Genomic DNA, 26,767 nt, shown 5'->3' on the forward strand with positions numbered 1-26,767 from the left:
TCAGCACTGTATAGTACTAGCCGCTGCTGGAGGAACTCGCGAGTCTTTGGCTGTTGTTTGTGTTCGCCAGTGAGCCAGCACGGATTCTTTGAGCACGCCTTCGGGCTGGCAGTACCCACTGCGCAGCGGTGAGGCATCCAGTATGCGACGGACGGCATAGGCGTCTTTTTGTTCCGCTATGTAGTGCACCAGAGGAAAAGGAAGTCCGTTGAAGCCCGAAGCCCTGCTCAGAGAGTAGGCGCCTATATTGTCCATTAGGAGCCATTCGCCAACACGTGCCTCGAACAGCGGCTTCCCGGCTTGAATGCAGTCGGTGGGGTTGCACGTGCCGCCCCACACCGTAGTGAGCACGTTGTTCGACCTCTTCAACGGTTCCTTGATGCGGAAAAGGCGTGAAATAGAAATGGGTTGTGTGTTAAAAAGAGTCTTCTCTGCACACCGAGAAATACAATGCCCCTAGTGCCAGTAGACAGTGACCTGACTTATTAAGCAGCGCCACAGATGTGCCCTGCTCATAGAACCTGAAGCTTCACTGAATAGATTAAACAAATTTTACCAATTGTGATATCTATAATCACGAGCAGATAAAAATCTTTGTTCATCCATTTAGGTACATTATTCCGTCTTGAAATTCTTGGCAGCTTCAGCTGCTACTGTAGCTGACTCCGATTTCGTGTTCTGGAACGTTAGCAAATGAACATTTCTCCCCTCCCCGCAACCGCACACCTGCCTTGAAATAACAATGAATAGAAACATAAAAGTGAACGATATACGAAATTACTTCATAGCCCTCCACTACTGCTCCTCTTTCTCTATTTTCACTTTCACTCCCACCTTCCTCGCTTTCCGTACGGCGCGGTTGAGGTGTCCACGAAAACAAGCGTGACAGATACTGCGCTTTTCCCTTCCTGTGAACCATTTATTATTATTATTATTATTATTATTATTATTATTATTATTATTATTATTATTATTATTATTATTATTATTATTATTATTATTATTATTATTATTATTATTATTATTATTATTATTATTCGAGAATTTCACACCTCGATCGGAAATAATTCTAAGGCGTTTTTCACGTTATCTTTGGGCGCCATGGAACGCCACAGTACTTCGTATTAGATTTTGTAACTCATTAAGGTAGCAGCGGGGAGCTGTTCGCTGCTGCACTGTCACATGCTATCGCTACGCCTTTACATTTTTTAGCCACCTGTGTCATCTGCTGCTTGCTTCTCGCAGCTTGTCATGCGCTTGCAAACACCTGTGCCACAGGCGTGCAATTGCTAGGCCAGGCACGAAGCGCTGCGTTTGCTTTGCGCACTTGCAGATTATGGCCTCTGAGTGCGAAAAACGGGCCACGCAGTTTTTTTACTAAAAGCTCACCACTCTTATGCGATAGCGCATTGGGTTCGTTTTGCCCATAAGCCATCGCCGTTCCCCAGTCCTGAGAAGCTTGTCGGAAAAGAGACGCACGTCATGTGCTGTCAAAATTAAGAAGGAACACCTCTTTGTGCAGCGTTCGGAGTAGTATATCTTGAGTTCCAATTTAGCATCCACATGCTCGTGAAATCGGAGGCTGGTCAGCGAAAAGAGTGTCGAACGGGCGACACCAGTACTACCTCCTATTGCTTGCTGTTCAATTTAAGAGCAGGCGTCCACCGAGAAGATGAGGCAGTTAAAGTTAAATTGGTTCACAGGAAGGGAAAGGCGCAGTAACTGTCACACTTGCTCTGTGGACACCCGAACCACGCCGTAAGGGAAGGGAGGAAGGTGGGAATGAAAGTGGAAAGAGAGAAGGAGGAGCCGTAGTGGAGGGCTACGGAGTAGTTTCGACCACCTGGGGATATTTAACATGCGCTGACATCGCACAGCACACGGACGCCACTTCGTTTCGCCTCCATCGAAACGCAGCCGCGGCGGTCGGGTTCGAACCCGGGAACTCCGGCACAGTAGTCGGGCGTCTTACCACTGATAGTGCTTTTTCCCCCTTAACCAAATCAAATAAATACGTTTAGTGCTGTAAATATAGCGCCAGTCTGTAAACGTAAACTATTTGCGGAGTGAAAAGGCGGTGTTAAAGGCACTATGGCGGGCACTATTCAGACGAAGATAAAGTGTCCTTCTAATGTTTTGGCTCAAATGGCGCAATGAACACCTCAGCAATGCTCTAGCGTTCACTGTGGACATTATATCACCCTGAGGTAATTCAAAGCTGCCATATGAACCCTTCTTTACACATTATATTGAACGTAGGCCCCAGGACTGTACTAAGAAGTCCGTACGTTGACGGCCATAGAGTTTAACTTCTTGAATGCTTGGCATGTTGCGGTTTCTGAGGGCACACTGGAAGTGGCTTTGGACGTGGAAACTGAGATGAAAATGTGTCATTTGCTCACCTCGAGTGGCCAGATGGTAACGTCCACATAGTCGTAAAGAATTCGTGATATACAGTTATCCTTGCTTTCGTTGATGAACAGCTCTTGGTGTGGCTGGGAGATACCTGAAGTGTACCGAACATTCCCACATAAATGACATCTCTTTCATCTTGAAGGTAAAATGCGTAAGACGCAGCGGACATCTAAATTAAACGTAAAAAAAATGAAAACGCACTTGAAAACGTGCACTGACAGGAAAACTGAAGTGCCGAAAATGGGGTCGAAGTTTGGAGTCATTGCGCTCACAGCATTATTCAAGGCTGGCACTTCGCGCTCACCATGGTGGCTATAGCCGCTTGAATGCTCACAAACCATGCGGGTTCGCCTTCCTGTAGCGGATATCACATTTCGACGAAGGTCAAACACGAAACTCCAGCGGTTTTATTGACGCGAGCGCACGTTAAAGGGTCCCAGATGCTCCAGATTAACCTGGAGCGCCCTGATACGGAGTCGCTAATAGCCGACATTGAGATCAGGGGCATTAAACTTCACGTTACCTAACAATCACTGCGTGGCATGGACCCCGTTTCACCAATGGGCATGGATAAAAATTCATATATAAAAAAAGATAGAAAACAGCTTTTTGTGGCTCGAGAAAATTACCACTTGTACGTAATCACTGAAGACACCTGTGGGGCCTCTAACATGCTGTCTATCTGACTTTTCTGGAACTACGTATCAGACGGACATTTTGCATACATAGGCTGCCTGCCCGCTTAGGAGGCATCACGTGAGAAATACTACCGTTGCCGTATTTAAACCCGTCCTGTGCTTTCTGCCTGAGAAAATAACTACTTGTAGTAAGCCCTAGCTGAGACACTGAGGATTAGGCAAAACAGATTGATACATTTGTCGAATTAGCTGGGCTTACGTAAGGCTTAATTCCAGATAACCGTCTATAATTTCTTCTGGTGTGTTTTATCACGACGTACTTAAGACAGAGTTTATGAGCCAAGCAGCTTCACCACAGTTGTCATTGGTCGCAACCGAAAACTTCAATATTAAGTTGCTAGTGAACAAACTTTTATTGAAAGTGTTCACAAGCATAAGAATTATTTGTTCTGCGTGGCCCCAGGATGAAATGTGTTTATGAGGTGCGGATGAGTTTTTCTCAGCCAATGCTCCCGATTCGGCAACGAAGAAGTCGACTGCTGCTGCATCCCCCCTCGCACAATCTCGGCAACACTCAGTCATCGCACTTCAGCTGTGGCTACTGAGTTAACAGCTCTGAGAGAAGCAATCATATATATTCTACAACAACGCCCTGCAGCATGGGTTATCTTCAGCGATTGTCGCGCTGCACTACAATTGCTTAAATCATCAAGAATTCAGGAAGAGCTCGTCGCTGACAAAAATAAGCTACACACAGAGGCCCATGACCTGAGTCACAGCATTGTGCTACAGTGATTACCTGCTCACTGCGGCATCGAGGGCAACGACCTCGCAGACGCCGCTTCAAAAGAACTAAAAGATTCCACAAGGACAATTTCAATACCATTCTCACGAAGAGATGCAGCAAGACTTGTAGCAACTGAATCATGGCGATTGCAACGCTCTCTGTGGTGTGACCCGAACCATGAATATCGACCTCTACACCGAATAGATCCTTGCGTCTTTCGAATTCCTCACAATTTGAACAGGTGGCATCGAAACTGTCTACACAGAATCCGCTTGAATGTGTCATACACAAACTACTTCCTACATAAAATAGGCATAGCGAGCAGGCCTCTGTACTCTACATGTGATGTGTGTGAAAATTTTGAGCATTTGGTAACCTCCTGTCAACGGTTTACTGCACATCGCAGGACACTGCGCAATAATTTAGGCTTACCTAAAGACACAACCTTGCGCCTTGAACATGTCCTGGGTCCTTGGTGCGACGGATCGTCTGCTGCACGAGCTACCAAGGCCTTACTAACTTTTCTTAAGGACACAGGGTTGATTAATATCCTTTAATACTCATCTGTGTGTGATTATGTGCGTGTGAAAGTTAACTTTTCTTAAGGACACAGGGTTGATCAATACCCTTTAAAACTCATCTGTGTGTGCTCATGTGCGTGTGAAAGTGTGCGACACCGATTCTCTTTTTTTCTCATTTATTTCCCCTTCCCCTCCCACACTCTGTCACCCTCATCCCTCAACCCTCATCAGGAGTAGCATGCTAGGCTTACCACCAGGCAGACATCTCCTGTTGCCATTAAAATATCTCTCTCTCTCCCCCTTCGCACCCATGACTCCGCTCTGTCCGATTAGGGTGAATGAGCTTCACTTCATTATCATGCTCGCACCTGTTGCAGCGCTACAGACTTACTACGCGCCTCCCCCTTAAGAAGACGAAAAGTTTCTGAATATTCTTTCCGTGGAGTTCTGGAAAGGCTGACGTAAGGAAGATACGAACCATTAACTACGACCTCGCGGAGCCTTTTGCCGATGACCTGGACGACGAGACTGTAGCCGGAGGTGACGAAAAATTGCCCTGGCTCTGCGATGATGTGGACTCCGCTCGATTCCGGGAAGTGAAGTTCAGTTGCAAGACGAATAGATTCGCATACCTGCGTTATGAACGCAATACGTACGTTCGAAGTTACGTGTTTTTGGAGATGGAAACTTTAATTGCGTTAAATTTCGGTCGATTTGTTGCTTCCATCTACCGATGAACATGGTAAAAAAAAAGCATTGCTGCTGCTCAGAGGTATGAATGAGCCGTAGTACAGAAGTACCGCGGCTCACTGATAACTTTTTGAGATACTTGAAGATAAACTTATCATGCCCCACAGAGAGTTCTCTACTCTGAAAAACATTATTTTGACTTCTCATGTACTCCGATGGGAAATTCGTGATTTATAATGTTGTGGGCTTGGATACAAGTCTCCAAATCGTGGCATTAGAGCCAGGTGACTGCTAAAATTAGTGAGTAATAAATACATATTTTGCAAGAGCGAACGCGAAAAATAAAATACGGCAAGTGTGCAGATAAAGAATGTACACGCCGCCCTTCAAGTGAGGCGAATGAATACATTGAAATATGGAATTAAAAAAAATTGAATTAATATTTAGATAGGACGAGATGAGCCTGTCAGGATTAAAAATCAACCGGGTGCAGATAAAGTAACGTGAACAAAAAATGCGATTCATTCTCTAAACGTGAAAAGTTTTCTAACGCTCGGTCACTGTCAGTCTTCTAGACTAATGGGTAATTTCATCTACAACATCTAAAATAATAACACAATTTCAAGGAGTGATATCTAACATTCCTAGTCTTTGGCGACAGCCTTTAACAGTTCGCCCTAGAATTGCGCGCTTCCATGCTCCAAAGCCTAAGCACATAATAGCGTAGTTTTGAATAAAGCAGCTTCTATTCAAAGGGAGTATAGAATACATCTGCAGCAGTTCTCATACTGTAACTATGGCACAGAAATTTATACCACTGCTACAAGTATAAATTTCAAAAGAAGAAAAACCGTACATATGTTCACTCAACAAAATGATAGAAAGTTAGAAAGAAGAGGACAGTTTAAAAGCAAAACATACATACACCGGCCTTACGCTGGATACAAGCGTAAACTGTTTTACACGTTTCAGGAATAAGTCCGCAAAGAAGAAAGGCTTCACCTGAGATCAGTGAGATCAGTATAATGTTCAACAGGTTACTACCATTTTACATTAGGAAACCATCCCGCTAATTCTATTAAGGAAATCAGCTGTTGGAAATGCAAAGAAAAGCCGTAGAGGAACGTTTCATTTAAGATCATGCTTTGAAGGAAATGAGTGGCGTAATTATATCTTACCAGGAAATTAAATTTATTTTAAAGTAGAAGAAAAGGTTGAAGCCCATACAACAGATCGTAGCCACACTGACGACCACCGCATATCACGTGCAAGTGCTACCAAGTGAGGGAATGGGAGTTGGCTATTATATTATGTGATAAATAAGACATTTAGGTTAGTGAAAATTGGTAAAATTTGCAGCGTCTCGCGAGCGGAGAGGGATATCGTTCGTTTATTACAAGGATGGTGTTCTGGTTTTTCCCTGCAAGATTCATCAATCTTGCATGTAACGGCCATCTGCTGAAAAAGTTAATATTCCTGATAGCGGTGTGATAGCTGCTAGAAGAAAAAAGTGAGGCTATGAATTCCGAAGATAAGTTCCACTGCCGCTGTGCTGGTGTAGCGCGATTATCTTCACTGTTTGGCAAGCCTTATTTACTGAAGATTTCAGAGAAAAGTTACTGCATCGTCCAAACACGAACATAAGAGTAGAAATGCATTTGCTAAGGAACATAGAGGCCATTGCTGACCTTCACATTCCCAGATGTTTCAACACAGATCGTCCACAGAGAAACATGCTAATGAAATAACCTTCCGGGTTTCTTCATTCTGCATTCCGGATCATTTTGGTGACCTTTCATATTCGATAAATGACGCTGTCGATTAGTTTCTTTATGTAAGTACCCATAAACAAAAATTGATAATTTCCTCACGTGTTAAATGAACGACAGGTGCGCCCGAAATATATGCCCACCTTGTAAAATAATGAACTCTTTTCGATTACCCCAATCGTAATGCTTTCACCTGTCTTGTCTATTGGTTTTGTTTTTCATGTCTGCTCCACGGTCCACGTCTTCAAATCTATGAGAACTTAAACAGCAGTTAAATTTCTACATGATTTTGAAAGTTGGCTTCTGCACAGAGAAAGCGATCATGCTTATAACTGACGTGAGCTCACGAGAGACGGAGCTGAGTGCCACACCCTATTGTAGGTTGAACTGGTACGTACTTTTTGGAAGTAGTCGCGCCGTCTTAAACCTCCGGGAAAGCCTCCTCCAATGTCTAGCAGGGTCATATTAATTCCCATGCTCGCTGCGACGTCAAAGACAGCCTTTGCCCTTTCGATGGTACTTGTGAAAATCTCCGTGCTTTGATAGGCACAACCAACGTGGAAACTGCAAAGAAGCAAAGTGATATGCATTCCGTTGATTTAAATAAATGCCTGAGATTAGCAATTCATAAATCGTGCAGCCATTTTTTGTTTCATTGAAACACATTGGGGAGCGATTCTTGAAGCACCGGGAAATAAATTTGGACATTCCTCTAATGCCACACTAGATGCGATGGTACCATGCAGGAAAGCACCTACGATACTCCGACGACATTGCATCCCATTCTCTGAGCTTGGCGAAGAATACTCCTGGCCTCGGGGAACGTGCACCCGAACTTTGTGTTGAAGGAGTGCTGCGATCCGGTCTCGTCGGCTTGGATTCGCAGTAATAGCCTGGAAGAGACAGATTGGCAAGAGGGTTAATTTGTCGCGACATATTTCTGCTTCTTGCAAGGGGGAATTGTGGTATTAAAGTTGTTGAAATCCGGCTTGGAAAAGTACCTTTAAACTCTCCTTATTTGGGGCTTTCATAAAGTTTGTCATATAAATAGCATAAATTTGAAAGAGGAGCATGAGAGGGGTATACGAACGAACCTACATCTCTATGTGTTTACCGCAATATATAAACGGTGCTCTAATATTGTCGCACCATACTGCTGGATCAATAAACCAACCATGAATGATTTAATTGAAAACCTCGAACCACTGCCAGTGATCCACATTCTGAATTTAGTCACTGTATTTCCATTGATGGAGGGTACATAACAACGGTGTCTGAGTCTGTAAAAATGTCATCGAAAGGAGCAGCTGATTTTAACTCGGTGAAACATGCCTTTACAGCCAAAAATGAAGCGGGCGACATTCGCTTAACGGTGAAACACACATTGCTGCAAGAATGAAGGCTCTGGTGCTTGCTGACAGACAGATAAGTTTTAAATGAATAGGAAAAAAAAAACACGTTAACGTGAGTGCAGGCTCAGTGCATATATTCTTCACTTTCACTAGCGCATGACGAAGGTAGCCGCGCGCTTGCAAAAATCTTCCGATTGCTTCACCAGAACGCCCCGGTCACTCGGCTCAGATGACGACGATACAGGCGGCCTCCTTAGGCGGCAAAATATTGCATCATCCTTCATACTCACCCAAGCGCGCACCGCGCCACTTATTTCTCTTCACTCGGGAGAAAGAATACAATGCGCGAGAAACATTTCCAGGAGAAGGATGAAGGGATAGGTGAAGCGGATGCTCTCCTTGAAGTTTCCTAATTAGGAGGTGCAGAGCGAGGGTCTGCGCCAGCTTGTTCATCGTGGCAGACGTGCAAGGCCGAAAGTATGTGGAAAAAAATAAAACTCGAGTTCAAGTCTGAACAATGTATATTTGTTCCTTCATGCCAATAATACGAACTATATGAACGCCACTCGTATGTTGTATTTTATGACACAACTAAAGACCACCACCTACCCGCCAGGTAATGTTTCTGATCATTCTGTAGGTTTCCAGAGCATAAAGCGGGGTATATGTTTTTATGCTATTTATTTTTAATGAACTAGAGTAGGGAGTTTCCAACAAGAATACATATTGCAGTTTTCTCAGCACGGAGACAAAATTTACTTAGGGTTGATTTTATACGCATTATAAATCATACCGATAAAGCAGCGTGACTCTGCATATTTGACATATGAGAGAGCTGAATAAAAAATGAAAGTTTATGAGCGTACTATTATTCGTGGTCTAAACTTTTGAGCTGCATTTATTCACTTTTTTCTAAAGAAACCCAGTCAGGATACTCCAAAAAAATGCCGTCTTAACTTAGTTGCCTACGTTCGATATGTAATACTCTCGCGGTTGCGAAAGCTGTTAACGCCTTCTATAGGAGACCAATGTTTTTCTTGCAAATCGTCTTGATCGAGGTACTCTAAAAGCAAATCTAAAGTGCTTGAAGAAAACGTTTCTATTAAAAGGTATTATTTTTATAGGTTTGACCATAGAAACTATAGCTAAGCTTCATGGAGAGCCAATTGCATTTTTGAACGCTGCCGATACCTTAGATTGGTTAGGTTTATGAGATTTAACACCCCAAGAGACTCGAGCTGTGACAGACGCCGTAGCGGAGGACTTCTGAAATTTTGACCACCTGGGATTCTGCACTACGCTCGGACATCGCAAGGTCCATTTGCTTGCCCTCAGTCCCCAGCAGCTGCGAAGCATCTGGCCCCGTTGGCGGGCAGACCTATAAGACTGCAAAGGGTGCTAAATCTCTGGCTCTAGTCAGGACGTCATTGGAAAGTGACCCTGGCAACATTTAACGCTAGAACCATAGCTAGTGAGGCTTGCTAGCAGTGCTCTTTGATGAACTAGCGGACGTGTAGGGATATCATAGTGATTAGCGAGGTTAGGAGGCCAAATAAGGTATATACTGTATTTAAGGGAAAATATGTGTTGTGTTATCGATGTTTACCGGAAAGTGCAGAACTAGGGGTAGGGTTCCTTATCAATAAGGATATACCTGTCAATATTGATGAATTCTATAGCATTACTGAGACGGTGGCAGGCGTCATAACTAAGCTTAATAAGCGGTAAAACCGAAGGTTGTACAGACCTACGCCCCTACTTGTAGTCATGATGACTAGGCAGTCGAAAACTTCTACAAAGATGTAGAATTGGCAATGGGGGAAAGTAAGGACGCAGAATACTGTACTGATGGGCGAATATTCAATGGAAAAGTAAGAAAAAGGCAGGCTGGAGACCAAGCAGTGCGTGCCAATGGCATTGTTCTAGGAATAGCAGGGGGAGCTGCTAGTTGAGTTTGCACAGCGCAATAACTTAATCATGAATAGTTTCATCAGCAAACATAAGAATCGAAAGCGTACATGGAAAAGCCCTAGAAATTGACTTCATACTGAGTTCTAATCCAGGAATTATGCAGGGTGTAGAGTTAATCAGACAGGTGCAAAGAAGTGACCACATGATGGTTAGGTGTCGTATTAGTCTCGATCTAAAGAGGGAACGAAACAGATGAATAAGAGAGCAGTCCGTCAATAAATTAGCGGTCAGGGGGAGGATAGAAGAATTCATAATCTCGCTACAGAATAAATATTAAGCTTTAACCAAAGATGACGACCTTAGCCTACAAGCAATGAATAACTTCAGAGATATCATTATTGAGTGTGCGGTAGAACTAGGCGGCAGCATAGTTATACAGAATACCGGTAAACTATCTGAGACGAAACGTTTGATTAAGAAACATCAAAGTATGAAAGCTTCCTACCCTGCAGACAGAATAGAACTGGCAGAAATATCAAAGCTAGTCAATAAGAGTAAAGTGGCCGACATTAGGAAGTTTAACAAAAGGAAAATTGAGCATACTCTAAAGAACGGGGCAGCTTTAAGCCAGCGGAAAGGGAATTGGGCATTAGAGAAACCAGATGTATGCGCTCCAAGGACAAGGCGGGCAATGTCATCACGAATATGGACAAGTTAGTCAAAGTATTCGAGGAGTTCTATACTGATTTATACAGTAGCCAAAGTAGTCAGGACATCAAGATAATAATGAGTGGCAGTATTGAAAAGCAGTCAGACGTTCCGCCATTGGTGAAGGACGCGGTTAAGAAAGCTTTAGAAAATATGAAAAGGGGAAAGCAGCTGGGCAGTTTAGGGTAACAAATTGAATTCCAGGAGCATTAAAACATAAAAGAGGACGGCCGAAAGTTAGCTGGGAGGATGATTTTAAGAATTTCCGACTGGTCAAGCGTATGCACTTAGCGGAGGACAGGTTTAATTGGAGGAATATAGGAGAGGCCTTCGCCCTGCAGCGGGCATAGTCCAGCTCATGCTGGTTATGATGATGACATCGCACAGCACAAGGCGGCTGGCTTTTCGCCTCCACCGAAAACCAGCCTCCGAGCCCGGAATTCGATCCCGTATCCTTTGGCACAGAAGTCGAGCACCCTAACCACTTCACCACCGCGGCGGGATGCCAAGACCCTAAATGTACAGTTTTGTAGGACCGAAGAACAAAAGATAATGAGTTGCTATTCCTCAGTTCTTGTAAGCCTGCGCGTTTTTGCTGCATACGGTGCATCTCTTAGAGTTTAAGAGGGCTCTCTGGGGAAATCAGTTATATGATGAGGCAAAGAAGTCCTCATAACTTGCGATCATCTACGCTGCGCATGCGTGAGGGTATAGTGCATCAATGTCAACTTCTCGCCTCAAGGCTTGTCTGCAAATATGGCTTCAAGTAATGTCACTGAATGACACCAAAATCAGTCTTACGGGAAAGGCGTATTTTTTGCTCTCTTACCCAATAACCCAGTCACTACTGTGTTACAGCGCATGCGCAGAATGAAAAACCGCGTGGCGGAAAATATCGTACGAATACGTGCCTTAATTATGCTATTGTAAACGTTGTAGTATAGCCTTTAATATGGGCACGTCATAAATAAAACAAAAAACAGAAATATTACGTGACACAAAAGCAGGATTCTGACCCACGGCGAAGCGCGTAGATCAGCTTCCAAGGTCGCTGCATTGGGGAGCTAAGTCATCAGCGCGGGCTTACATTGCTTGTGTTAAACAGTCACTTCCTGGTTCTGCGCGTCGTCGTCTTCATGAACTTCCACTCATGCGCGCCCCATTCCATTATCAGTATCCCTCAGGCAATTGCATGTGCAACGTAAAATTTGAACATGTGGCTGCATCCTTTTGGGCAGCTGTGTTGCACAGCAGGCGCTAAAGTCTTTTCGAAATTAGCTACATCATTACTCTGAGAAAGAGTAGGGATTAAAAGCAAGACCTGCTGTCTGAGCTCATGGCTTAGATCCGAAGTCGTCTACCCTAGTGCCGATTTCGGTAGAAAATGGCAACCAGTCCACGCTGAATTATGCGATAAGCTGGTAAGCTTGGCTCCGCCATTGTTTCTTTAGTTTCATAAGAGTTGTGTTACGAAGGCTCGAAGGGGTGCCACGCAAAGATGGAGCAACGATGTCTTTTCATATCTTCACATATAAAAGAAGTAAATATCGCTCTGGACATGGTTGCAGCAGCGGAACATAAGAGAAACTGTTAGCATTGCTTCACTCTGCATGGACACATCAACCGAATACCCAGGACCAAGTGAAGGGCCTCAGTAAAGGCACCAATGCTTACACAGACGCGTTAAACTGAACAAGGAAAGCGGCATGACGTTTTCGTTTTTAGCGACGTTATGCACTGCACCTTGCTTCTTTATCCTTGACCTTGGCGAACTCCTCAGCACAGTCAAACGTTATCAAGCGAACGCCTCTTTGGTGAGCGAATTCAATGTCTGGCAGACTTTTGATCGTGTTGGCGTACATGATCCGACTCGGGGACACCCCCATGTTCAACACTGCGCTGAGTTCTCCCTGAAATAAACAAAAATGTTAATAAATGTAACTGCGATTCATACCCAATCAATTCCGGCCAAAGTAATAGCCTAGTTGAAAGACAGATAATACTAGCTTCTTCCCATGCCGCTATTCCAATGAGCAACTCTGTTGTAGCCTGTAACGTAATTACCCGCACGTGGCAGGCCCACACCAGCTGGACTTGATCTTCGCCTGGTCGTTTAGCAAACCGCAGGGAGACACCACTATTACGGCGCTGCTGGCAGGTGTGAGCATGTAGTCAAACGTGCATATCAACTACAACCACGTCAGAATATATTCATTTCCAGTTGATGCGCCCAAAATAGGAGAGCGCAAAAAGCAGAAAGCACAAGTCTTCTTTCTGTGCTATACCCCGCAAATTAACAATATCGAGGTTTTGAGATTTTTTGCGGCGCCTAAGAGGGGCATGTCGAACAGATGAGTACTTCATGCAGCCGGATTGGATATGAGGGGGCAATTACTGAAGCAAAATAGAAAATGCTTTTAACTCGCGATATAGAAAGATGTACGCAGAGAGGCTTTGCAAATAGCTGCGGAAAGGAGGATGGCAAAAGTTATGGGGGAAAGAGAAAGATACAAGGTTCTCAATGCGGATTTTCAGTAAATAGCAAGGAGAGATAAGAATGCCTCCCTGAACATACAGTGCCAAGCAGTTGAGGACAACAGCCAATTAAGGAACCCAAGAGCTCTGTATAAGACAATTAAAGATATCAAAGGAAGCTTCTGTGCTAAGCTGGGCGTGATAAAGGACAAACGAGGCAAGGACCTCACTGAAGCCTCAGAGATAAAGAAGAGGTGGCAGGAATACACAGAAGAACTGTACAAGAAGGACCCAAATGTGCAAACCCAACATAAGATGGTTGTGATTACTGATCTCGAGCCAGGCATCCTGAAGAGTGAAGTTGAATGGGCCTTAGCCAGCCTTGCTAAGAACAAAGCTAGCGGAATTGATGGCATTCCAGCTGAGTTGCTTCAAAACCTCAACCATGACGCTGTTAACATTCTGCATACATTATGTCAGAAGATTTCGACAACCCTGCAGTGGCCACAGGATTGGAGGAGGTCAGTTTACATCCCTATTCCAAAGAAAGGCAGCGCCAAAGATTGTCCCAACTGCCGCACGATCGCACTTATTTCGCATGCTAGCAAGGTGATGTTGAAAATCCTCCAAGGTAGGCTGCAGCAGTATGTGGATCGGGAGCTTCTGGACGTGCAAGCTTGGTTTCGCAAGGGCAGAGGAATTTGAGACCAAATTGCCAACCTTCGCTGGATCATGGAAAAAGCAAGAAAGTTCCAGAAACCCATCTACTTCTGCTTTATTGATTATGCGAAAGCGTTTGACTGCGTAGATCACAGCAGATTGTCAGATTGTGGCAAGCTCTCCGAAAGATGGGAGTTCCAATTCATCCCATCTGTCTCCTCAGGAACCTGTATGAAGGGCAAGAGGCCACGGTCTGAACTGGGCATGGTCTTACGCATTGCTTTCCGATTGAGAAATGAGTGAGGCAAGGCTGCATACTGTCGCCCTGCCTATTTAACCTATATGCAGAGTGCATCATGAGGAAGGCCGTTCTGGACGAGTCTTCAGCTGAAGTGAAGATTGCTGGAAAACGTGTCAAAAACCTTAGATATGCGGATGATACCACTTTAATGGCAGAAAGTGAAGTGGAACTCAAGAGACTTCTGATGTGCGTACAAGAGAGTGAGAAGTTTGGGCTTAAACTGAACATTAAAAAGACAAAGATCATGGCGTCTTGCCGTATCAAGTCCTGGAGCATCAAGAGGCAAGAAGTGGAAGCTGTGACAGATTTTCTCTTCTTGGGCTCCAAGGTTACCTCGGAAGGAGACTGCAGCCATGAAATTAGGAGACGCCTGCTTCTGGGAAAGAGAGCAATGGTTAGCCTTGACCGCCTAGTAAAAAGCAGAGACATTAGTCTGCCAACCAAGATCCGTATAACTCGTGCTATGGTCTTTCCCGGTGTGATGTATGGATGCGAGAGTTGGACTGTGAAAAAGGCTGACCGCCGAAGAATTGACGCATTTGAATTGTGGTGCTGGCGAAGACTCTTGAGAGTTCCTTGGACTGCCAGAATATCAAATCAGTCGATATTGCCGACCATAAACCCTGACTGCTCATTGGAGGGTCAAATTCTAAAGTTAAAGCTCAGCTACTTTGGTCATCTGATGAGAAGAGAGGAGTCGCTGGAGAAAGATTTGATGTTGGGAAAGATTGAGGGTCGCCGAAGAAGGGGTAGGCAGCGAACGCGATTGTTAGATGGCATCCTCGAGGCACTGCAGATGAAGTTATGTGATGTTAGGAAGATAGTGACAGACCGCAAAGCGTGGCGTGACATGGTCCATAGGGTCATGAAGAGTCGGACACGACTGAACGACTGAACTGAACTGAACTGAACTGAACGCAGAGTTGTAAGGTATGTTTTACATATATAGTACCTTGTTAGAGCAGTCAAAGTTGACGCCCAAAGTATTAAGCCCATTGAGCACGACTGGATCTCGGCAAGCCTTGATCGCTGAGAATGAAAAAAAGAATGACAAAGAGTGCACGTTGCAAAGGTTTCATTTCAGGTAATCTTCAAACGAATATTACCAGAACACAGAGCAAAAATAAGCAGAGCGTTACTTTCAGCTATAGTGAAAAGAACCAACGAAGGAGAGTTGCGATTATTACTTCTATCGGGCGAGCAACAGAGGTCTTGTGGTTCTCTAGAAATAACTTGATGACCCTGTGAAAAAGAGTCATGAGGTTAAGACTTGGTTTTCTGACCGATATTCTTGTAACGCGTGAACAAGCGCGTGATTACGTCAATCGCAAAAAAAAAAATTGACGACCTCAAACGTCACCCACGGCGTAGATAGGCACCGAAAATACGTTTATATTGGTGCGCCCCTCATCAAGCCTATCTTGCTTAATCGGTTGGCGGTAGAAACAAGTTATCCCCAATAAAACGTAACGCCAGAGATTCGTGAAATATGGAACTTATGAGCAACATGCCTTGTCGAATACTTAATTATTTATATGCTGTAAGCCTAACGAGCCCTCACGCGAGTTTATTACAAAAAGCCATGTTGTCATTTTATTATTTTATACATCTATCGACAATTTCACAACACACTTGATATCCAAAATTGTGCAGTTCACAGATCATAGCACTACGTATTATTAAACTCCTTCAATTATATGCCCATGGCCATAGTCATGGTGTGGTGATGAAATGTTTCCGTCGCTCTATGGGAGACGGCGGGGCAGTCGGCCGTCTGACTGCGTAGACAGCGATGTACTGCCGAGTGGGGCCACGGTATTTTCTTTTTCGGCGTTTTAAATGGTAAAGTGTCGCAGTAGACAAGTGCGGTTGTTTTAGCAAAGTTATTGCGTTCCGTGAGTGATTCAGACAGCTCAAGTATTGTGTGAAGGGCTGCCGCTACTACAGGTACATGAGTAAATGCGAGAAGATGTCGCTTTCTCGTTCCTCGTCCGATGGAGTACTACGACAGAAGCGGAAACGCGCAGCCTTCCACCAAGAGGTTGGTGGCTAGTCATCTGCTTCCCAAAAACGCGTGTTCATGAGGAATATTTGGACGTGGCGGACACCCTGCAGCATGATAGATTGGTGGTAATTGGGGAAGTTGTCTGAGTATCTGCTCAAGCTGTAATCCGAAATTTCCCGGAAATAATGTAAGAGCTCCAGCTGTATGTACGCAAGGCGAGACCACGTACTCGGCCGTCCCCAAACCGTTGCCATATTTAGTTCCTTCTGCAACGTCGCAAATACTTTTTTCTTGAACACAAGTTCCGAAACTTGTGTTCAGGCTGTGTTCAGCCTGAACAGAGCCTGAACACAATGAGCACCACACGCTAACCTGTGTATTCGCATTATCGCGCGTTGCTGTGCCCTCACTTGTATGCTGTACGTTATAGAGCATGCTACACCTTTGGGTAATATTTCAGTACTCCATTATAAGCGTAACAATGTCTACGCTGCAGGCAGACAATGACGGGTTAGCAGCCCGGGGTGTTTCTGCCGGCAGGCGCCTTCATGCAAGCGTCAGCATCACTACGATTAAAGACCTGCGGCGTATATAGGAGCTCAGCCTCAATTTCACGCAAGATGAAGAAAGAACAAAAAAAAAATGAAAACAACGGCTCATGCGAGGAAACAAGTATCTTGGGTACTCGTGGTTGTCTCATCGACGATGGCGCTAGAAACCGCTTCTCTCCCTGAGCCAAACTTCGGCGAGAGTTTCAAGACCATTAACAGTATGAAATTACATTTAACACCAAAGTCGCTAGTTTACAGATTTGTTGCAACATATTTTGGAAGGTATGTAAGGTAACTTCAGTACCAATGTGGGATAACAGGTTATAACCGTCTATAGTTGTGTGCGAGTAATAGCTAATCATAAATATATGAGAGGCACGTTATGCGTTTTACCATGTTATTGTGGTAACGGCGCAGGAAGTGTTCAGGGGGCGGAAAAAAGAAAAGTCAACATTGAGGGTGTAAAAATGACGAATTTTATAGAAACGGTTAGGCAGGCAAAGTGACGTCGATACGATAGTTGTTCTAACTCGACACGATGCTTCATTGTTGTGGCAGTAGCGGCTGAAACGTCAATAGTCTAAAAACATGACTCGAAAAGCACGATTTCGGGAAAGCGGTTTTGCTTGATTTCGGTGTTTTGCCAATCAGGTATGCTTGTTCAAGATCCCATATAGCAAAAGCATATTTATTTTTGAGCGGGCCAGCGTGACGTAACCAAGCGTCCTTTTTTTTAAGTTTAGAGTGCGTGTCTTAGGTTACATTTAGGAAGACGAAACGCGCGATTAGCTGAAGCTAAGATGGCGGTAATATTATAATGACAATATAAAAAAAATATATAATAATAATAATATTATAATATTAATATATCAATATAATAATAATAATAATAATAATAATAATAATAATAATAATAATAATAATAATAATAATAATAATAATAATAATAATAATAATAATAATAATAATAATAATAATAATAATAATAATAATAATATTATAATGACAAGGAAGATGAACTCGAAGGTACTTGTAAGTTATCAGTTCTAGGATAGCGTAATTAAGGAAGCAGGCTGTATGGATTCTGTTGGAGCGGTTGGCGAACGACACAATTTTCGACCTAGATGCGTTTAGAGATTCTGTCTAGAAGAAAGATCAAGCAGTAAATGTCTGAAGATACGTTTGTTAGGAACATCGGTAAATTTCATTTCTGATAAAGCGATATATATAACATAGTCACCTGCTAATTACCTATCATAGGTGACATAGTGAATCTGAATCCAGCAGTAAAATGATTACACGTATTGTAGATGAATATAGATAGCTCTTGAATATCCGCCATCATCATGAGTCGCATATAAATCCCGGCGCCGATCGCGCGCTGACAGCAGCTTGGTATTACATGAATGCCTCTTCATTATGATTTCTGCTCTAACGCGAGGATGGTTCTTCCCGCTTGAAAGATTTGAACAAGAACACATTTTATACTGCGCACAAAATTTGCTAAAGTGACTCGCTACAGCAGTTCTATTGGTTTGCCGTTCTGCTGTTCCAATAACCCATTAGGTGAACCTCTTCCATTATTTTGGCTTATTGGACCCGCCTCTACTTTTTTATCTTTTATTGTATGTGAGGTTTGAAATTTTCAAAAGAGCTCATATGGCTATGCCGTCATGACTCTATCGGCCAATCGGGATGTTCTCCAACTGCCCCAAGATGGCGGTAACGTCGGAACCATGTTTTAAGCATAGTGACCTTCTTACTATCACGCCGAAATACACTCTTGATTTGTGTGATGTCACTAGCTATAAACCTATGTCGGCGTAATCACTATACTGTGGGGGCTTCTCAAACCCCTTGTTCCTCCGGGAAGATAAGCCTCACATTCCGCACTCACGTTACAAAACTGATCCATAAAAGCTCCACCGAAGACCAGTGTTCTACTCATACTTCCTTGATCCAGGCTCGTTGCAGGGTATTCTATGTGGCAGACAAATTCATGTAATATCTTTCTCAGCTTTGAAGGAGGCATTTGTGGGGAACGCGTTGATGTCACCGGAACACCCAGTTCAAATGTTTTTACCGGATAAAGGTTTTTACCGGAATTCTTCCGCGGTAATGAATACGCAGCACATCCTATTAGATTTTGTTGCCCCGGAATAAACCGGTCTTTTGTCCCCAATGCTCATGGCGTTTTACTCGTCGCCTAATACCATGACTCACAATCAAACCATTGAAGGCGTTGCATTCGCTCTGCACTCGCGCATACGCGGACAAAAAGAATGAATTGATTTTGGACATATTTTGGACATATAGAAGCACTTTGGTATTAGGGTATCAATTTGATTTCTGTATGGTTAATCGATTATAGTCTACTGGTTCTTGTGCCGTAGCCCCGCCGGGGTGGTGCAGTGGTAAGACGCCCGGCTACTGTGCCGGAGTACCCGGGGTCGATCCCGACAGCGGCAGCTGCGTTTTGATGGAGGCGAAACGAAGAGGTGTCTTTGTGCTGTGCGATGTCAGCGTACGTTAAAAATCCCCAGGTGATGAAAATTTCTCCGTAGCCCTCCACTACGGCTCCTCGTTCTCTCTTCACATTTTTACTCCCACCTTCCTCCATTTCTTTACGGCGCGGTCCATGTGTCCACATAAACAAGTGTGACAGATACTGCGCCTTTCCCTTCCTGTGAGCCAATTATTATTATTATTATTATTATTATTATTATTTTGCCCTATTGTTAGCTTTCGGTCAGAAAGCGAAGGCCGCTAACTCACCCCCCACGTTTAGCGACCCCTGTCACTAAACGTGGTACCAAATTTTTATGCTTATTGGGCAAATAAAAATTGAGGCTTGTACGACTGCTACTAATATTTTACATACATGCTGTCGATTTTTTTTTTCAAAAATATCGCCAGACGAAATTGTAATCGCAATGCGCACGTGGTGTAAACGCCAACTACGCTTAGCACTAATAGGGCATCCAAACCATAGATGAAAATATCTTTTAATATATTGTGGGGTATGAAACTGTAGGGTGCTATAACCGCCCGTGTAGGACTTTGGCAAAGTGAAAGTTTCGGCCAGTTGGCAAGACATGTTCTGAAAAAAGGTTTGTGGGTGTTTCGGAATGCAAGGCGTGGAAAAAAAGGGGGGCTACTCAGATGTAGGCCGCATTGATTTGCATGTGGGCTGTCATAACGTACTTATAGAAATTAACGAACCGAAACGAGGCCACAGCATTTTCCCGCTCATTTTGTCCCCTGGAATTTGTTTTTTCTTACTTCTTTTTTTTTTTATTGGAGATTATTTTCGAGAATAAATATTGTTTGCAAAACATCTTTATCTTACGAGACGCACATATTGGTAGACAGTGCGGCACTTTGATCTCCATAAACAATAAGGTGGACCTCATATCTGCATGGTGTGGATTGACTGAGTAAGTTTTCAACCCAACGAAGATTTATTTTCTGTAATCTCTACAACGTGGAAACATGAAAGATGGCGGCGTTTGGACACCTGAGTTTTTCCCCACAGTGCGTACAAGAAATAATGGACAAACTTCTAAAGACAGCACAAGATATTCTGAGGTCCGGAGTCCATGAAATGAAGCAGAAACTCACCATAAAATGGTGCCACCCTGGGGAGAAATTCCCGCCAAAGTTCAACTTTCTTGGCAACGTCTCTCAAGTCACAAATGAAGAAAGGTCCATTTTCTGCGGTCTGTGGAACATAGATAACCTCAGAAAAGTTAGCGTTAATAATGCTCTAAGGTTGAAATCAGTGGCGCCATTTCGCACGCCATAATACAAACGCATGCAACTGTAGTTGAGTGCGACATCTATGGATGAAAAAAATCTGAGGCCGTCTGCAGCAAATTATCCTCAAAGGATTATTTTACCAACCTCAATGAAATTGTCAAGACGACATCTCCACAACACTCGCTGTTCTACCGAACACACAGTTGGCAAAATGGTACATTTGGTGAAGACAGCAGTCTTAGTCACCAACCCGCAAGCGCGATATTCAAAAAGGAAAGAAAGTAATTTCGATTTTAGGTATTAACGGCCGCCAAATATTTAGGGTACGTTCATCACGAGAATGAAAGTGAGCTATTATGATTTTAATAAACAATCCCCGCATAGACGCTAAGCAAGAATTTGAATGCAAGCACTTTTGCTTTCGTATCCACATGGCGCATAATCTGCACATAATTGCTTATCTGTAGGTTTTATATTGTTTGCGTAGTTTCTCTGAAATATATTTTTTTCTAACATTTTCTAAAGTGATGGTAGCAGTATTTCAGTCCCAAGGTTTTCACTTCTTTTTTGCCTGCATAATCATTACATGCGGGATGCGCCGTTTGATGACTCTTACGAGAGCTCTGGTAACATTCAGGGCACATTCAGGGCTTTAAAAAAACATGTTTTACTCAATCCTAAAAAGAACACTACAAATACGAGTGCCATTCCACATTGCTTAAAAAGATAAACGAGTAAAACGTTGCCCAATTCGCGAACTTCTGATGCGCGTGCATGCTCTACAATACGTTATTCAAAAGGAAACGTTATTCAAAAGGACATTCGGTGCGAATCTCATCCTACTCAGTACTCGCAAAACCTGCAGTGGTGACTCATGCTGATGATACAGTTAACTTACCCGCTTTGACATAATATCGCGGGCCACGTCGTGGATGGCACCTTGCGTGTAGACAAAAGTCCCTTCGTCTGTCTCTTGAGCTGGCAGAATCTTGGAACTCTTGAAACGAAGAAACTACAAACAATGAAGATCTTTTTTTATGGGATTTTAGCAAATGACACAGCTAGGTATTCATAACGAGGGCCGGGCCTAGAGTTAAAATTTGCCACTGGATTATTTACACGCAGGTTACACGCGACATTCGAAGCCAGTCATTCATGTTACTTGTCAAGGCGAATGGTCGAAGTGGCTTGAGAAGATTGTTAGCTACCACTATGCAAGTCAAGGCATCATTTGCCACTCGGTGGCGACAACACCGCAGTAATAAAGGAGCACCGGCAAAAAGAAAAATTGGCGGCGTGCATAGGGAAAACTTGCTCGGCGGTCGTTGAACCACTCAAAACCGCTTTTGCTGTCCGCGAACAAGAAAACTCCCAGCAAAGGAGCCAAAAGTGACCACAGAAATCTAGAACACTTTGAAAGCATTCGCATGTGGGTCTGATCATGCAAGATACCTAAACGTCGGTGCATCTTGCATAAAAAAAAAAGAAAAAGCCGAGTTCTAGCGGCCCTCAGGGTGAACAGAGAACAGAGCTTAGCGGATATATTGACTTTGTTGCAAATCTCCGTGCGGATTTCTTAGTGTGCCTCAACGTAATTAAAGAAAAGGAAAGCATGTGGCTTTGCTAAATGGAAGACGTGGAGGAGAAATTTCGTTGTCTTGGACAGGAAATAGTCAAGAGACGTAGGATTTTTAGCCCTATCATGTGATTGTGAGCCCATGATGCTCGGGGACTTCTAAGGCTCTCTTTGAGTCCGGGATTTGTTTTTGATTTCTAAGGTGAATGAAGACTTCAGTAATATACGTTGCTGGGCAGGTTTGTTCATTAAGATGAAAAGACAAATTGTGCGAAAAGACATGCGGCAGCTGAGGACAAGACGGGGCGAGCGCTATCCCGTCTCGCTCCATCTTGCCCTCTCTCGTGAATGTACTGGTTTTTGCGCCTCCTATTCTTCCATCTTGATGACTTTAAAGCCTTCAAGGGGGAGAGGTGATCCTGGCGTGGAGCTTTGAGGACATGGTATGCTGCTGAGATAGTATGCGACGCCATCGGCCCGAGCGACTTGGTTATCACTGGATAACATAGTTGTAGTCCCTGGGTGGATTCTGTTTACAAGAAAGACCCACCCCTTCGCACCTTCCTCCCCCCCCTCACTTTCACAATTACTTTTTAAAAGAAGGGTATATCCTATCGAAGTGCAGCCCATTGTCAGCGGCGCTGCAGCTCAATGAAGCCGGCGCTGAGCAAGTCGGTAACGAGTGCCAGTACAGGTCTGCAAAATGGAGTGGCAGTTCCAAAAAAGTGGACGGACAGTGAACGTGCACGTACATGAGCGCCAGGAGAGAAAAACACTAAAATACGACGGCAGGTGAACATTCGGACAAAGCTCAAAAAAATACCTGCGGCACAACAGCGCATGCGTTCGCACTCCGGGCCAAAATTGCCGACCGCTCTGCCCGAATGAAAAATTGAGGCTTGCGTGGATATTAAGTTAAATTGATGCTAGAAGTGTAAATAAAACCTGGTGTACAGACGTCATTATAGAATCAGCGAATAATTCCACTACCACTGTACAAAAGATACTCTATAGTGTTAAACATGTAAGTTAGCCGCTTTTTGTTTGTCGGCCTGTTATACGACTGTGGCACACGCCGAAGCATTTTCTTCATTCTTCTCATCCCCACTATACTTACCCACATTTAGTTTGTTTGTAGAATATTTTTTAACCTAACCGGAGCAAAATAAACAAAAATAGAATACCTAAGACAGAGTGAGTTTCAAGCGCAAAAAAAGAAAAGAATCTATACGAAAGTGCTCGTAAGAAGTCAGATGGTTTTGAATGGAATGATTCATAGCCCATTGCACCACGTGAAAAAGATTGTTTGCCTATGACAGGGTAAACTCACACACATCAGTATTACGTTTCAGTAAAGTCGATGCAGGACGATCGTTCTATGGCAAAAATTGGCATTGAAACCATTCAGGTATCGCTTCTATTGAAGCGGTACCTGAAGAGTTTCAATGCCAATTTTTGTGGGCTTGACTGCTGCACATTTGCTTTAAGTGTATGTTTAATGCAAATTTCTAAAATATCCCGCGCAATCTTTCTATCACCAAATAGCTTACCAGTGAAACATTGTTGGTTGCTATTGATGAAGCAGATTTGAGCGTCTTCGTGCTGGCAGACGAGAGTAAGACTTGGCTCCATAACATCTTTGACACGATTTTTGGGGCCAACCAAACTCGCATACAAAGTCTCTGCTGCAAGAAAAAGCATTTCTGTTGGCCATGTTATTGCATACAGGTGAGTATAACACGAGTTCACATACTGTCTATTGGAAGCGAAGTTCTACAAATGCCTATGCATAAATATATACGATTAAGGGCGTATTGTCGGAGCCACTAGGACCTTTCTAGCAATTACTCATAGCAATAGTATTTGCTCTAGAGCTAGTTGGTTCACGCTACAAGTCTGAATGGTGTGAAGTGCATGATAACAAGGAAACAAGAGGGACAGAAAGAGCGTCTACTACCATCTGAAATCTTTGCGGAGGACGCCATCTTCTATATGCCGGTACATTATCACAGTCCCAACAAGATAACAAAATATGAAATCACGAATCCGAAATATCAGAGTACATTCTGCTTCCTGACAACTGTTGCTCTGCATTTGAGGGAAGCAGGACTCCAACCTTTCTGGTTGCACCTGTGCCTTGCTGCTGTTCAAAGTAAACATTGCTCTGTGCAATTGCCTAACACTACTACTGTCGGAAGGCTGTATAGCCAAGCATTAAAATACAATCAACACAAATGTCGGCCGTTAAACTTATCTAAGCATATTGAACTAGAGTTGGAAAACTATGCTTTGGCTTTGTTAGTTCTTTTCCTGTGTCAGTGAACTGCGACATTTTATCGAAGTTCTTGTTAGGAACCTCAAAACATATTATTTGCATATCAGAGCTAGTCACTGGAAGATGTTTTGAGTTACAGAAGCAGGCTAGCTCTTAATGGCATCCTATCACGGCCAGCTTTAAACTCGACTGGAAAAGAACAATAACAAACAAAGACAAATTTCAGGTTATGCTGAGAATATGGACGAAATAACAATTATCTGTGAGGCGCAAAGTTATGTTAAATATTTACTGACTTATGTCAGGGTGTTTTAGCTGCTGAAAATAAAGAGCTATATAAAGCACACTGGAGGAGGACACTGGATGTCCACCTAGCTGAAATACCAAAAAACCAGAATGCATTTTGCAATACACTTGATGTTCTCTTCACGATATTATCTTGTTCATGCAATATATTGCTGAAAAGTCCTTTATGACGATAGCAGTAGAGAATTTGGAGATTTGATGAAAGCAGAAGACCCCCCCCCCCCCTTTCCCCCACCCCCTCGTAATCTGTGCACTGCAAATAGAAACAGCTCATATCAGATCAATAAGGAACATCAAGCTGTTCTTGAAATGTTTAATTTCTAATTTTCATTATTGTTTTTTTTAACGCAGATATGATCATGAGGGCGTGATCTGAAAGGGTGGGTTCAAAGTATTCAATTCGAGTATGTGTCTAAATTTACAGGTAAGAAAATTGAAGATGATGATGGTCAGCCCTCCGAAACAAAACGAAATAAATCACAGCGAATATTTTAGCGTGACCCATTGCAGCTTTCCGGTTTGTGTGTATTACTGGACAGAACCTAAATTAGGAAATATGTCAACATGAAGTTGCCACTAGTGAGATTCGGGAGGGATCAGTCATACGTTTTCGATAAATAATAATAGGAATGAAACCTGCAAATGAGATTTTGGGTGTGCAACTATATTGAAAATGCCACTAAAGATGCACAGCACATCTTCTTTGAAGAATATACCGAAATGCAAAATATGGGCAGCAGGAAGTGTTCGGATATCTCAAGTTACTACGCAGGATGCGTACACACGGCTTAAGTGTTGGTTGAAAAGCAAACTAAATCACTACAACTAATTCTTTCTAATGCAGTAGGCTAGTGGTGACGAAAGTTGAGGTCTACAAACGAAGCTGTCCTATAGGTAGGCGGTAAATGAAATTTCGCACTTTAATGTCTTGAATAGCTAGCATTTTCATCATAAGCTGCTTCACGCATTGATGAAAACGGTGAAATCTCTAACTAGTGACGGTTATGTGCACTTCTTGTTTTTCTGGTGGAATCCAAAATTCTGGCGTACCACAGAAACCAATGTTCGACTCACCTATTTGGCGCCAGCTAGAGTTTCTGCTGCGAGAAACCGCTCTAGCCACACTGAAGCAGACACCACAATGCCTATTCCGAGCTCCGGTCTACATGTGCCGCAGCAGAAGCAGCAGCCTATATTCACTCGAAAAGGCTAAAAGACAAAAATTTCGAAGTGCTGCGCAGAAAAATAAGAGAGATATCAACATCCGCCAGGAACAGCAACCCAACACAAAATAGGGGAAGTGAGAGGAGGCCTTTCGAAGGAGAAAGCATCTGTCAGCTATTGAATGAAATGCAGCTGTTTCCTCAGCGCAAATTGTCTCCATTGTATGGCTTTATAGAACCTGCTCGCGCATTAGGCACTGGCGGGCACCTACGCACATTGTACTGGTCTGTGCCTGTCTTGCCGTGACGGGGCACAAGCAGTGAGCCACCTTCTAGTCTCGACCTACCGTCACAGTTCGGGTAGGTTATAGACATATAGTTAACGCGTCGGTGATGGGATAAGCCGAACACAGTCACCGCCATAACGACGTTTTGTTTTCGCCAGTTACTAAAGTTTTTACTTGCCTGCTTTTGCCAACACTCTTAAGTCAGGAGAACTATACGTAAATTCACGGATAAATTTTGCTGCAACATGAACATTGCAAAACCCAGTCTCGGACTCAGATGCTTGCTTGGTCGTATTACGCATGAAATAATCACTAATGCGGCAAAGAATGCGGGCGCGGAATTCGAAAACAATTCTGTAATCAAAGGAGGACGCATTCGACGTTGGCGAAAACAGTGTCTCAGTAGAACAACTGAGCACAACGTAGATTTTTGGTATGATCACGAGTTTGACTAGAAATGTCTCGAGCCAGGTCGCCGTGGCGATGACGCATAAATCACCGCTTTTCGTTTCGATGGAAAGAAGAAGAAAAAAAAAAGGCAGCCGCCACGTGTAGCAGCTGGCGCTGCATGGACACATGTTCTGCTTAGTCACAAACACTAGCGGTCATCAACTAAGG

General features: G+C 43.5%; 1 protein-coding gene across 1 annotated transcript; it reads right to left on the bottom strand.

The window, feature by feature from the left end:
• Positions 1-26,285, bottom strand: LOC146199123 (ornithine decarboxylase-like). The gene is made up of 10 exons (XM_084592049.1): positions 26,139-26,285; positions 21,441-21,554; positions 20,405-20,504; positions 15,180-15,256; positions 12,535-12,701; positions 7,579-7,713; positions 7,219-7,384; positions 4,840-4,993; positions 2,403-2,506; positions 1-375 (listed from the first exon to the last, which is right to left on the bottom strand). The coding sequence occupies exons 1-10, from the start codon at positions 26,283-26,285 to the stop codon at positions 1-3; spliced, it is 1,539 nt and encodes a 512-aa protein (XP_084448175.1).
• Between the last annotated feature and the right edge of the window lie 482 nt (positions 26,286-26,767).

This window comes from Amblyomma maculatum, chromosome 2 (assembly GCF_055883805.1).
Source record: "Amblyomma maculatum isolate TAMU_Amacu chromosome 2, ASM5588380v1, whole genome shotgun sequence".
NCBI lineage: Eukaryota > Metazoa > Arthropoda > Arachnida > Ixodida > Ixodidae > Amblyomma > Amblyomma maculatum.